Below are 13,405 nucleotides of genomic sequence, written 5' to 3'. Positions count from 1 at the left end.
GTTCACTATTCATTTGAAAAATTGTCCTGCCCCCTCCTTGCACGAGGAGACCTCATTGTTGCCCGTTTTCCTGTGATTACTCTCACCTTCAAGAGCAGATGAGCAACCGCCATCAGTGCACACTGAGGTTTCTGTGTGTGTGTGGGTGTGTATGTCTGGGAGCTATCAGACGCTGCTGTAGCAGCACATCGGGCATGTATACAGTACTTGTGTTGCCCTTGATGCATTGCTATACAGATCAGTTCTGAACATGAAGGCCACCCACACATGCTTGAACCATAATCCTCTGAAATCTGGATTTTCTTTTTCACCAGAAGAACTTGAGGGATGTGAGGGAGCTTTCATTGCAGTCTTTGATAACTCTTTGGGTCTACAAAACTCCTCTAACTCTAACGTTTTTTTTTTTTTTTATTTCATATATAACCATCTCTCTCCAAGTTACAAATAGCTCTTCAGCGAGAAAACAAACCATTTTGTTTGATGCACTTTTCTGTCTCTTTCAAAGCCAAACCAGGAATAAATTTCTGAAAGGAGACAGAATTATATTGAGATCATCTGTCTCCAAAGACAAGTGCAAAGAAGAGTGTGGCCGTGGATATTAGCAGTGCATAAACTCAAAGAAGGCATCTGCCCACCCCCAAACGCAAGTCAGATTCCTTTGTGTGTATGTCTGAGTGTCACGTATAAGTCCGTGAAGTTGAGAGGCTCTGAACAGCTTTGCGAAAACAGACAGGCCTGAACCAGTAAACAGGTGCTGTTGAAGCAGCTGAGGATGAGGACACAGGGCGTTCCCAAAAAGTCTGATCAAAGAGGAGCTGGCTCAGACGCCAATCATCCCAGCAGTGTGTGATATATGTCACTGTGTTAGAAACCTTTATGGTTGCTTGCAACACAAGCAGACAAAGGCAATTCATGCAGGTTCCACTACAGCAAGGGTGTCAAACTCATTTTCGCTACAGGCCCGCATGGAGGACAATCTATTCCCAAGCAGGCCAGGCAGGCAAAATCATACTATATATTTTAAGGGTTAGTGTTAGGGTTTGTGTCAATGATATGTAAGTTTTTGCTGATTTTTGTTGTTCCTGTTCCTGTTATTATTATTATTATTATTATTATTATTATTATTATTATTATTATTATTATTATTATTATTGATGTTATTTTCACAATTGTAAATGTAAAAGCAACTGTCCCTGCCCTGGTCTCACTTCCTCGCCATTAGCAGGGGTCAACTTTAAATATATTGTTGAAAAGCACATTAAAAAAATGAAGATGAATAAAGGAAAAATAAATTCATTTTTGGTCCCCTATGTATCTTGATATAAATGTTTTTCTTAAATTACATGACTTTAATAGAAATGTTCTTTTTTACGTTCTTTCATAACATATTTTGTAGAGAACACATAATAAGATTAACTATAAAAGAATAAAAAATACAATGAAACATAAATATCCAGCCGAAGGAAACTGCCCCAAATAAAAATCTGTGGTTGTACTACTTAATAGAAAGCAGTGCAGTAAAGTGGGAAGAATTGAAAATAAAATGGTGCTGTACTGTCTCATTTTGGACACTGGGTGGCACCCACATAATGATACACTACAGAAAACACTAAAACCTCACAAAGTAGTCATGGCGTCAAATGTGGAAGGTAACTGCTGAGATGAAAAAAAAGTAAATGTAAAAAAAATAAAATTGAAAAAAACATGTCTCGTTGGTTGTAACACAACACGGACCAAAGCCAAATGTCTGGTAATGTCCCAGATGGTGGCCTTCCGCCCATTGTGAATCTCTATGGGGTGATCGTAGGATTTTACTTGCACTAGGATTTTACTAGCACAACGAAGCTAGATGCTAATGCTAACACAAACATGAGTAAAGTGTTCCACATTTTGTCACCAAAGCGATTAGCAAACTATTGGCTCAAGCGTGGTAACTGGTCACTCCCTGCTTGAAAATGCTTGTACAAGTAAGAATTTTTGCGTACTGCAATATTTGTCATTGTCCAGTCATGAGAAAGTCGGCGGAGGAGGACTGAGAGAGTCAATTTGTTATTATCAAGCACGAGCATGAGTTGCAGCTGACAGTAGATTGGGATGAGCCTGTTAACCTTTTTTTCTATCTTTTCTTTCAATAAAAGAAGCAATTGGACTGAGTGAATTCTTAAACACTAGCTAGGGCAACACAGTTTTATGGACATCAAAGTAATGGGCCCGGTCCCATTCATTTTTTAAATGCTTCTCGAAATAATCTTGCGGGCCGGATTAAACCTTGGGCCAGATTCAGCCCGCTGGCCTTATTTTTGACACCACCGCACTACAGTGTGCTACTACCTCAGCACACAGCGGGGAGAAGGTGTGTCTATTTCGTGACGTAGTAACACAGTTTAAAGAACTGGTGAATCTACTTTGCCACTCTGACTTAAACACAAGAGAATTTGTCAGTTTTCCTCCATATGTTTGTGATTCCTGCCGTATTTAACAAGATCATAGAAGTAATGCAAAGTTTTATTTTCGTTTTAACAATGCAGATCACTGGCAGGAAACCATTTATGTCCGCAGACAATGATGAGACAACACCAACCTTGCGAGGGGGCGGGGGGGGGGGGGGGGGGGGGGGGGGGGGTGCATGCCTGTATGAATTAATCTGATCGGAAAAAAAGGTCTAGGTTTAAAAAATAAAAAAAGAACTCAAATTCGCATCCTGAACAAGAAAGAAAGAAAGAAAGAAAGAAAGAAAGAAAGAAAGTAAGAAAGAAAGAAAGAAAGAAAACCTCTCAACAGCAATACTTTTGCAATTGCTTTGAGCAGAATTTCTTCCCTTTGAAGAGAGAAAAAGAAAAGTGAAGCCTAGATGGCTGAAGAAACCCTGGAGGGGGGCGCTAACTGTCACTTATATTTACAGCCTTCCCAGACACCTTGGGGGCTCTTATCCAGGTGGCCTTCATAGAAGCTCTCAGAAGAGCTCACACCTTTTTTCCCCTTTTTTTCCTCCCGAGTTAGAGTATCAATAGGCACTGCTGTACTTTGATTCAGCCACATTGGGGTTGTGAGTCATGTGCTTTTGACTGTAAAAACAGGTTGGGTTGATGCAGGCACTTGAATGCCCTCAGGAACAAAACGCATTATGTGGTTTCTGAAACTCTCTTCTACCCAAATACAGGACCGTATGCACCATAAGCCTGAAACCCTCACATGCAGTCATTTACTGATTTTTTTTCATCATTTTTGACATGCAGTTCATTTCTACAATCTCAAATGATGTATTCATTTGATGTAATGAAGCTCCTATTTTATGTTACATTATGCATTATTTTCTTCTATCCAAAATTCTAGTAGTTCTTAGAGCAACATCTCTTGTTTCCCCTTAATGCTTTAGCAGCAAGCCTTCGTCAATACTAGCTCATTTAAAACCCGACCAGATGTGTCTTTAGAAATGTCGCCACGCTTTGCTGATAAAGATGGAAAGAGATGACAGATATTTTATGTTTTGGGTTAGCAGCAATCTTCCTTTCAAAGTCAAACCCTTCAAACTGTCTAATCCTGTACTGAATGAGAACTGGATTATCGAACAAGCTCCTCTATTGATACACACCAACACATTCGAGATAGGAGAAGGAGGAAGGTGAGAATGTGCTGAAACAATGTTGTGCGACGCAAGGAGTCACGCAAAATATTGTACCAAGGTTAATGTTGAAAATAATCATGGTTAATATCCCCATTTTTTTTTTTAACAAATCTGCTTCAACTTTTGTTTTTGGATCTAAATGAAACTTTCGCTTATTACGCATTTGTTTTGGGAAAAAAAAATGATTAATTGTTCTGTATGAGAAAACCTGACCTAACACATTTAATATTTAACAGGAACAGGGTAATTTATACTCACTACAGCGATCCAAGAAAGCTGCAGCAAAGAATCGGTCGTTACAGATACAGTATATTAATATTCAGTTTTTGAAGTATTGCAAATACACTTAATATTTCATACCTTGTATTTGGAGCTTGCAGTGGTGTAGGACTACTCGAACTGAAAGCTGTCCCTGCTAGTCTTGCTTTTCTTATGTATGGCAATCTAAATGTATACTTACAAAAACAGTTCTCAATATGACGTAGTGAATTTCAACTCCAGTGTGACAAACAACAGTAAGCATAGTTGTATAATTTCCTGATGGCAGCAGTGAAAATCAAGCATTAGCCCTGGTAAGGTAGAATTTCGGCTAACGCCCTGGTTTGTGATATCATTGCAGCTGTACCTAATGTTGTGGCCACTTAGTGTATGGCTTTAATTCAATTTTTTATTTGCCTAGAGCGTCAGAAAATTGTTCTTTTTGCTTTACTGACTGATTAACATTTTTAACAGTAATTTGACAATTGGAGTAAAATGATATTTTGGTGTCTTGCATTAGGTGTAAGCATATAGCATATAGCATATAGCAGGTATCGCAACCAAACTGCAATGCAATACAAAGTTGACCATTTAAAACTAGAACGTTTCTTTTTTTTAATAAAATCCGCAGTTTTAGAAATACATACAGACCTTTTCTTGTGCTATAAAACAGCAAATGAAAACTCAACAGCGCAAACGAACAACTTTTCAATGCAGAGTGCTTAATTAATTTACAGCATGGATTTGCCTCACAAAAGGCAGTTGAGAAGGACTGAGCTGTTTTTCAACAGCTGTTCTCGCTCCAGTTCAAACATATATGACACCGCCTGTCTCCATTTCCATGAAAAAGCCCTCTAAACACAACACTCATCGCTCTGACCATTTGCCTCCATTGTCTCTGGGGTCCTTTCTTCGTGTGTAATCTTCCACTAAACAGTACAAGTGTCTTTGTCGCACGGAAGCAAAACATCTATTGCACATTATTCAAGTAACCCCATGGCACAGCTCAATTGGTTATCACGCTCCTTTTCTCATAATTGAAACAAGACTTTTTTTCCCTCCACAAGGATAACAGAGGAGAAGCTGTTGTTGTTTTTTTCCCCACAAAGGCAACTCTAGTTGCTGAAAAAAAAGCTGCATATTCAATGCAGCTTGCATAAATACATCATGGCACTCTTGAATGAAATGTCTGATGGTATAGGTTTTGAAAGTGTTTCATGGGGTTTATACACATGTGGGAGGGGGCCGCGTTGGTTCATACTTGGCGGCGTGCCCTTTGAGCGACGGGTGAGGTTTCATGTAAGGCCGGCTGCCGGTAAAGACGCTGCTCGCCTTCCTTCTCGTTCTCTTTCGTAGTTTTTTGCTAAACACGTTCTGCCACGACTGCAAAGTCTTGGAGGTCCAGATCCACATGCCACTGGTGATGCCCACCACCAGAAGCATGAAGATCTTCACCATGAAGACCTCAACGGCGGGGATGGACGTCGTCAAAAGGCACTCGGATTCCAGCGTGCTGTTACCCTTACACTTGTCCTTCATAGCCAGCATGCGCCAGTAGTCCATGTTGAGGCGCTCGTAGAAGTAGCAGGCGATGACGCATGTGGCCGGGACGGTGTAAAGCACAGAAAAGACCCCGATGCGAACCATCAGCTTCTCCAGCTTGTCTGTGTTCTCCCCTTCTGTTTTCATGATCTTCCTGATGTTGAAGAGAGCCACAAAGCCCGACAGGAGAAAGGAGGTGCCCGTGATCAGGTAGCAGGAGAGAGGAATGAGCACAAAGCCGGTGAGAGCTTTGACGTCCATGCTGCCCACATAGCAAACGCCTGTCAGCTCATCTCCCGCCACCTTCCTCATCACCAGGATCATGATGGTCTTCACGGCCGGAATGGCCCACGCCGCCAGGTGGAAGTAGCTGCTGTTGGCCTCGATGGCTTCGTGACCCCACTTCTTCCCGGCAGCCAGGAACCACGTGAGGGTCAAGATAACCCACCAAAGGGAGCTGGCCATGCCAAAATAATACAGGATCAGGAAGACAATAGTGCAGCCGGTGCTCTCCAGGCCCTCCTGGATGACATACTGGACCCCGCTGTCTTTGTCGCATGCGATTCCGTCAGCTCCCACAAACAGTCGGATGAGGTAGCCCACGGAGTAAACGCAGTAGGACATAGAGAGGAAGATGATGGGCCTCTCTGGGTATTTGAAGCGCTGGGGGTCGATGAGGAAGGTGAGCACGGTGAACGCGCTGGAGACAAAGCACAGGATGGACCAGATGGCCATCCAGACCAAGGAGAACTGCTTGTCTCCTTGACTCCAGTATACATCCACTTTGGGGTAACATTTCGGGGCACACGACTCGCTTTTCTCCACGTAGTGGAACTTGCCGGGGTTGCTGCACGGCTTCTTGCTGCCGGTGTCCTTCAGGTGGAGATCCGGTCCACTGAGGGGAGGGTGCAGTCTGAAGTCCGGCGGATGGGTGTGCGAAACTTTGGGAGGCTCGTCCGAGCCGTTGTTGGGCGCCTCCATGCACAGGTAGTTGGGGTCGTTTTTGGTGGGCAGCCGTGAGCAGTCCAGCGAGTCCGGCCAGGGGAAGTTGAACTGTTCCAAAATAGGTGAGCACTTCACTTTGACCTGCTCGCACATAACTCTGCAAGCAGGGATGGGATTGGACACTTGCTCGGTGCACATGGGGGCATAAAGCGAACAAAGGAAAAATTTGAGATGGCTGTGGCAGCCGAACTGGATCAGCGTTGCGAATTCTTGCAGCTTTATGGCCGCTTCTTTTTGGTTGTCGTGGCCCATGAGATTTGGCATGCGAGTCATGTTGTAGCCAATGTCCTTACACAGGGGGATGCTAATCTGTTGACATTTCCCCTCTCCCGGCCAGTCTGGGTCAATGGAGCTAATGGCCGAGCCCTCGCTAATGCACAGCACCAGCAAAATGAACAGCGTGAGGTCCAGGTTTACAACGACATGCATCTTTTCTACTTGAGTTGGATAATCTGTGAAGAAAATGCCCATTATTCGTTATCTTACACAACAACAAAGTCTTTCATGAAACCAGATCGGATTGGCTGAACTTACACAGCTTTCTGTTGTTGCATGACCACCTTGCCCACCAAAGTGAATTAAAAACATAAATCCCACACTGATCCAAAAATAGTGTTTTGCAGATGGGAGAGTGCGTTGCAGCCCATGCTGTCGGGCGCGCTGTTTATCATTCAAGACTTGCAGCATGCGTGTTTAGTCACTTTCCATTGCGCGAATCTCCAAAAGTCTCAAATGCGTGTGCTTGGAAAAAACAAAACAAAAACCCTTTGGCCACGCGTTCCAAATCACTCACAAATGTCCGAGTCCTCCATGCGACTTTTCCGTACAGCGTTGTCTCGCAGCGCGTGCTTCCCGTCCCAGTGCAAGAAGTTGGAAGAGCCTCACTCACACTACAAGTCGAGCGCCTCCCCCGCTTGCTTTTTTTTTTTGTTTTTGTGGCGGCTCCCAAATAATGACGTCCGACTCAAATAAACATCCAAGGTGATAATATCACACTTCTGCCACAAGCTGTGTAGGAAGGCTTCGCTCCTCGGAGGCGGGCTGTTGATGCGTTTGGTGGCAGAGCTTGTCTGAGCTGCTCGGAGCCGCCTCGGTCCCGGTCCAACCTGCCAAAAGATCCGCCTTCAAAGACAGCCACTTAGCATAAGAAAGATGACACTGACACGCGGATTATTTCCTAATCGTGTGGAACAGCTTGTTCATTACTGCATTTTAAACGGCCCCGCAGCCTCTTCTCTTTGAATGGGCTCGACGACAAACTTCACTGAGAGTAATGTGAATATTTTAAACAAGAATCTTTCAAAATTGTACAATATGATTCGCTCCAATACGCACCGCGTCAGAGGCGCATTACACTAGAATTCTTGCTGTGTTTAACAATCCTGACCAGACGGTGTGATTTTGACTCTCACATTATATTTGCTATTACGATACATTTAATCTACACTCGATTAGCGCAAATTTACACATACACATTTGTGTTTTAAAGATGCATTCGTTTTATAAATCGCCTGTATCCTCATGAAATGTTTTTAAACTTTCCAAGAATTCGTCATTCAACAATACGTTTATTAAATGTAGAATTTTAAATGCTTTAGAACTTTACCTCATCGAGTGAGATGTTACAGATATTTTTTGTAGTAAATACATTATTTAAAAAAAAACCCTGACGCCATATTGAAGCACAGCAAAGTTGAAAATCATACATTTATGTAAATAATACATGTTCCACAGTGTGAATGGAACCTTACCAATGTTGTTTTCTGAAATTGATCAATAAAGTTAATTTTGGCTCTCATTACTCTAGTCGGTGCTGTGGATTTTATATGCAAATATGCTTAAATGATATTGCATACTTTCTCATCATTACCCGGATACTGACACTTACATTGCATATCATAAATATTAAAAATGCCATGCATTTAAAGGCGTTCATAAAAAAAAGCAACAACTTGTATTTCTGTTGAACTTTTTCAAGGTTTAACTCTGATAAGAATTTGCTCTTCATCGTAAATATGTGCAGTGCTTCAACACCTTCCTATGAGTCCTTCATTATTGTCCTAATGTTATTTTTAAACAACACATAAAACTATATAAAGTGTGATGCTAATCAAGGCATCATACACAGTCCAACATTATATATGAATCAATTTGTTGATCACTCACAGACCAAGTCCCAGTTATACATTTTTTAAGTAGAATTTGGCATTCGCTTATGAATACTTTCTTATGTACATTTATAAAATGCGGATTTTCTTTCCACGATTTGAAATACCCTTATTGATTTCCCACAAAAATATTTTTAGGTTCTTTTTGAAAATCCTACTTAAATTCTTGCCTAAACAGAACAAATTCTTGCAAACATATTGCGGAATCTGGCTTCTCGGTTTGGGTGAGAAGTTTAATGTGATGAATTTCACTGAAAGACCAAAACTCTTTGTGACTATTATAGGATTATTAGGATTCTTACAGAGTGTTTGTTGTACTATTTGTAGACATCTATTGTATTATTTTGTCTCTTAATATGGACTTTTCGTTTCACTTGGTGAGATCTACTTTGATGAAAATAGCAGTCCATCCATACAATTTCTATAGCTGCTTACACTCACTAGTGTCGCTGGCTTGCTGGTGCCTATCCCAGCCGTCTTCGGGCAGTAGGTGGGGGACACCATGGACTGGCAGCCAGCTGATCACAGGGCACACAGAGACAACCATTCGCACTCACAATCACACCTAAGGGCATTTTGGCATGTCCAATACACATACTGTACCATGCATGTTTTTGTGGGAGAAGATCACAGTGCTCGGAAAAGACCACACGCGCACGGGAAGAACATGGCAACTCCACACAGGAAGCTGGAATTGTCCTTTGAACCGTCAAGGTAAACGTGCTAACCAGTCTACCAGTGTGTCATATAAGACATTCTATTCACAAACTATATTTGATCAGTTTGCAACTTGAAGGCAGGTCCTGCAGGCCAGGAGACGTTGCTGCACGGGCAGGAATAGCTACAAGCCCATCAGGATTTGTCTCAGTGTTCTAGATTAGCCATTCCAGCCTATAGGTGTATAGTTACTTTGATTGCATAAAGAAGTAAAAACGAGTAACATCCCACAGTAAGAGGCATGTTTGTTCTATGATTGACCTGATTAAGCAAAGGCAGTACATCGAGAGAGAGATAGACAGAGAGCGAGAGAGAGCGAGAGAGAGAGAGAGAGGGATGCAACCTAAGCACCTTTCTTTTTTTCATCAAGTTGTCTATGTCTAGGCTAGACTGTTTAGGGGATTCAAGTCCAGTTTGTGTCCTGCAACAAATCAGGGTGATGCTGGAGCCCTCCACCACCCACACAATAGTGCTGGTTTGAGATTGAAACAAAATTGTTGACTTTTATGGCCCTGTTAAAACAAAATCCCTGTTAGGGGTGGAATTCCTTAAGAGTGGATGTAAACTAAATAGTACATAACATCACTTTGAGGAGTCCTATAAAGAGGTGGTTTTATGCTTGTGCAGGGCCATGCTAGTGTCAGACTTTGGCTAGTACACGCCTTCTGCTTTTTTTGTGCATGTTTATGAGAAATCTTCCAGGCCTCACTCACGTTACCTTGTAAAATGTTTTCAGTCTCAAGATTTATGCATGGTATTCATTGACTATGAAATCCTGATCACATGTTGCAGCAGAGCTTTAAGTGCATTTTTACAAGAGAACCCAAGGTGCTTTGAGAGGCTTTTCGGCAATGTGCCTGTGCAAGATGAGAAACCTGGCACCAGTCTGCCTAAATGGTTTAAGCACAATGTATCTTACTGGTGGCATTTCAGCTGTTCTGGCTCAGCATGTGGAGCAGAAAAATATATGGGTGTGAATACATGTGTGAAACCGCTCCTAGTGGCACATGTGTTGCACAGATTCCTCTCATCTGGTTGATGGTTTTAATACGTTGGTTGGATCTACATTAAATGAGTACACACATATATTTCTACAACTGAATAAGAACCTAAATTCTTGCTTGAGGTGCATGACAATATCATAATGAAAATAACGGCAATTATTTAAGGCAATGGTTCCCAAATGGGGGTATGGGTATCCCTGGGGTACTTGAGATTTTAAATAAAACAAACAAACATGCAAAAATCCTTTAAAATAATTGTTGAATTCATGAAATATTTCAGGAAAATAAAAGTTCATAGAACATATTTTAAGTCAGTAGGTTATTCAGTTTCATTTTTTTAAAACCCAGATTCTCCCCATACTAGAATGGGGTGTCCCAACTTAACATGTGCCACCTCTCATTACCTGTCTAGTTTATGATTTATTTTTGTAAACACATCTCTACTATGATGCCAAAAGAGGACACTTTAAGTTGAATATATTTCTCTGGACAAATATTCTTTTTTTTTTTTTTGACAACAGGTTTGACACTTTATGTTGATTATTCTTTGTGGAGAAATATGTATTAATAATTAAAGTAATCATTCATTTTTGTGAATGAATATCTAAAGTAATAGCAAAAGAGGGTGCTTTATACATAATGTTTTTCTGTGGACAAATATTTATTTATAACCATTTCTTTTTGGAACAGGTCTTTCCCTTTGTTGATTTTTTTTGTTGACAAATTCTTATTTACAATTAAGTTGTTTCTTTTTAATAATATATCTCTTCCTTGTTCCAAAAGAGGACACTTTAGGTTGATTCTTTTTCATGGACACAAAAAAACAATGAGGTTTGAAAGGCTATAAAGTTTCAAAAAAATCAGACACTGTTGGCATTTTTAGATTTTTTTTTTTCACTCAAAAATGCTTGGGACTGGTTAAGGGGGACTTGGCTAAAAACACAGGTATGCACAGGGGGTACATCACTAAAAAAGGTCAAAAACCATTAATTTAAGGCACTCAATCTACTGTAACTTGCTGATCATACGTGATCATATCTTCTCAGCTGTCAAAGGGACCAAAAAGACAAGGCCTCTTGTCTTGTCTGTTGCAAAACAATTACATATTATATATATATTTTTAGATTTGATTTCAGTAGCCATGCATGTACCATAAGCATATTATAATCATAATGACTCCCAATTTGTTTCTAAATGGGTATTCAATGCATGCATTTAGATTTCATTATATACAAAGGCAGCATAATGTCGTCAATAGCTATTGTCATCTCTCGCAAAGGGACAACAGCTGACATGCCTTCTTGATCTAGAGCTTCACTGTATGGCTTATACAAAGGAGATATGTTGGTCAATGTGTTAAACAGTAGATAATATAATATGTTTCTGAGGCTTGGGGAAGTCCTTTCACTCATCATCTGCCTTTGGCAAGTGCATATGACATATTCAAAAAAAAATCTATCCATCCATCCGTCTTTAATACAGGCCTTTGGTAAGATGAAACTGCCAGGATAAGATTGTCAGACAGACTTTTTAAGCAGTCAACGTTTGTTATAAAATCATCTTCCCGTCTCGCTTTCTGTCTGACCGTTGTGCTGGTCGTGATGACAATGATGGCTTTGAAATATGGACGGAATCAGCATGAGTCGAGGCTGCCTGTTGAGACTTTAGCATATAGACTGTGGGCCGTGAGGCAAAAATAGCTTCCATCTTTGAGTTCCATGACCGGTATCAGGGGCAAAAGGAGGAAATTTGCAAAACAGAGCCCTAGAACCTTGTAAAGAACATATTTTTTTTCACATGTGCAAACGTTGTACATTCGCCGGTCATCTGTACTGCACAGCTTGGCTTCATTTTGGTCATTTTTAATCTTTGTGGGGAATTTTCTCCCACATTTTCTACGATTTTCCACAGGAAACAAAAAATGATTCTTTAAAGATCCAAAAGACAATTGGGGGATTGTTAGATTTTTTTTTATGGGAGTGGTATTCAAAGGGCCGCTCAAAGTGCAGCTACCACTTGCCCATCACTGTGCTTAAGTATCAGTTCAAGGCAAATCAGTGTGAAAATATAATTTGACACTAAGGGAATTTGGTAGACCACATTGCGCATTTCTGGGTGTGTCGGCGCTCTACCCCACCGAATCTGATATTTTGATAACAAAGAGTGGACTGGCTGATGCTTAAAAAGCGGCACATTCTAAATTTTGTGACGGCGAAGGTCCAGCCGCTCGGGTTTGGGATTTTGGCAGACCTCGCTTCAACTCAATAGACGTTCCGACGCAGCTGTAGTCCACACACATGGCGCATCTCGCAACTTGGTGACCAAAAGTACCCAATTTTTTAGACCACCTAAAAGCTGGTCTATTTTGAGGCGCAGGTGGTGCATGTGGCTATTCTAAACGATTAATTGAACAAATTCTAGTCATATGGCATCTGAAAAATTGTTATATATTTGCACCGACTTGATAAATTTAAAGTATATTCAATGACATGCTTTTTATGAAGCATTCTTCCATCAAACTGTTTATAAGTTGTGATCCCAGGAGATAATGCTTCTTGCCTGTTTTCACAGAGGGAGCTGCGCTGGTTTGCCCTTGGCCCCACCCTGACCACGTTTGTGCCCCTCTGAACGCCAGATCTATGCCTGATCACAAAAGTAGGGCCCAAAGTGAATGTTTTTCATTCAGAACACTTGCAGAACATTTATCGCAACAGAAACGTCGATAGATATTTAAATTGAAGATGATGCATTAAGCAAGCATTTCAAACGTTGAGCCCATGACGCGATTAAAAAAAAGTAATGTATTAATCTGTCCATTTCTGGATCTGAAGGAATTAGAATATTTGGTATTATACAGCCTTGTGAGAAAAATCATACAGAATTATGGTAGTACAGACACTGAACACCACCAAAAAGAAAATGCAACAAAGGAAACATAAGTATTATAAAATTGAAGTTTTGTGAAGTATTTACATAGCACTGATTACAAATGAATACGTATGTCCAAGACAGTGGAACCCTCAAGTAGAGCGCTACTCGTTGACCAAGACAGATAACGTTGGAACAAATCAAGACAGATAACGCTG

The 13,405-nt window shown here is 40.9% G+C and overlaps 1 protein-coding gene across 2 annotated transcripts; it reads right to left on the bottom strand.

Annotated features, from left to right (window-relative positions):
- Nucleotides 1-4,481: 4,481 nt before the first annotated feature.
- fzd10 (frizzled class receptor 10) lies at nt 4,482-7,648 on the bottom strand. Of its 2 annotated transcripts, XM_088430992.1 has the most exons (2): nt 6,965-7,647; nt 4,482-6,882 (listed from the first exon to the last, which is right to left on the bottom strand). In XM_088430992.1, the coding sequence occupies exon 2, from the start codon at nt 6,857-6,859 to the stop codon at nt 5,108-5,110; it is 1,752 nt and encodes a 583-aa protein (XP_088287118.1). In that variant the 5' UTR covers nt 6,860-6,882; nt 6,965-7,647; the 3' UTR covers nt 4,482-5,107. The 2 variants fall into 2 exon arrangements, with proteins under 2 accessions (XP_088287118.1, XP_088287111.1); XM_088430985.1 differs by having other exon boundaries at nt 4,482-7,648.
- Nucleotides 7,649-13,405: the final 5,757 nt, after the last annotated feature.

Source organism: Hippichthys cyanospilos, chromosome 1 (assembly GCF_059441005.1).
Source record: "Hippichthys cyanospilos isolate Australia breed blue-spotted pipefish chromosome 1, RoL_Hcya_1.0, whole genome shotgun sequence".
Taxonomy (NCBI): Eukaryota; Metazoa; Chordata; class Actinopteri; order Syngnathiformes; family Syngnathidae; genus Hippichthys; species Hippichthys cyanospilos.
This window is presented reverse-complemented; position numbering and strand designations above follow the sequence as displayed.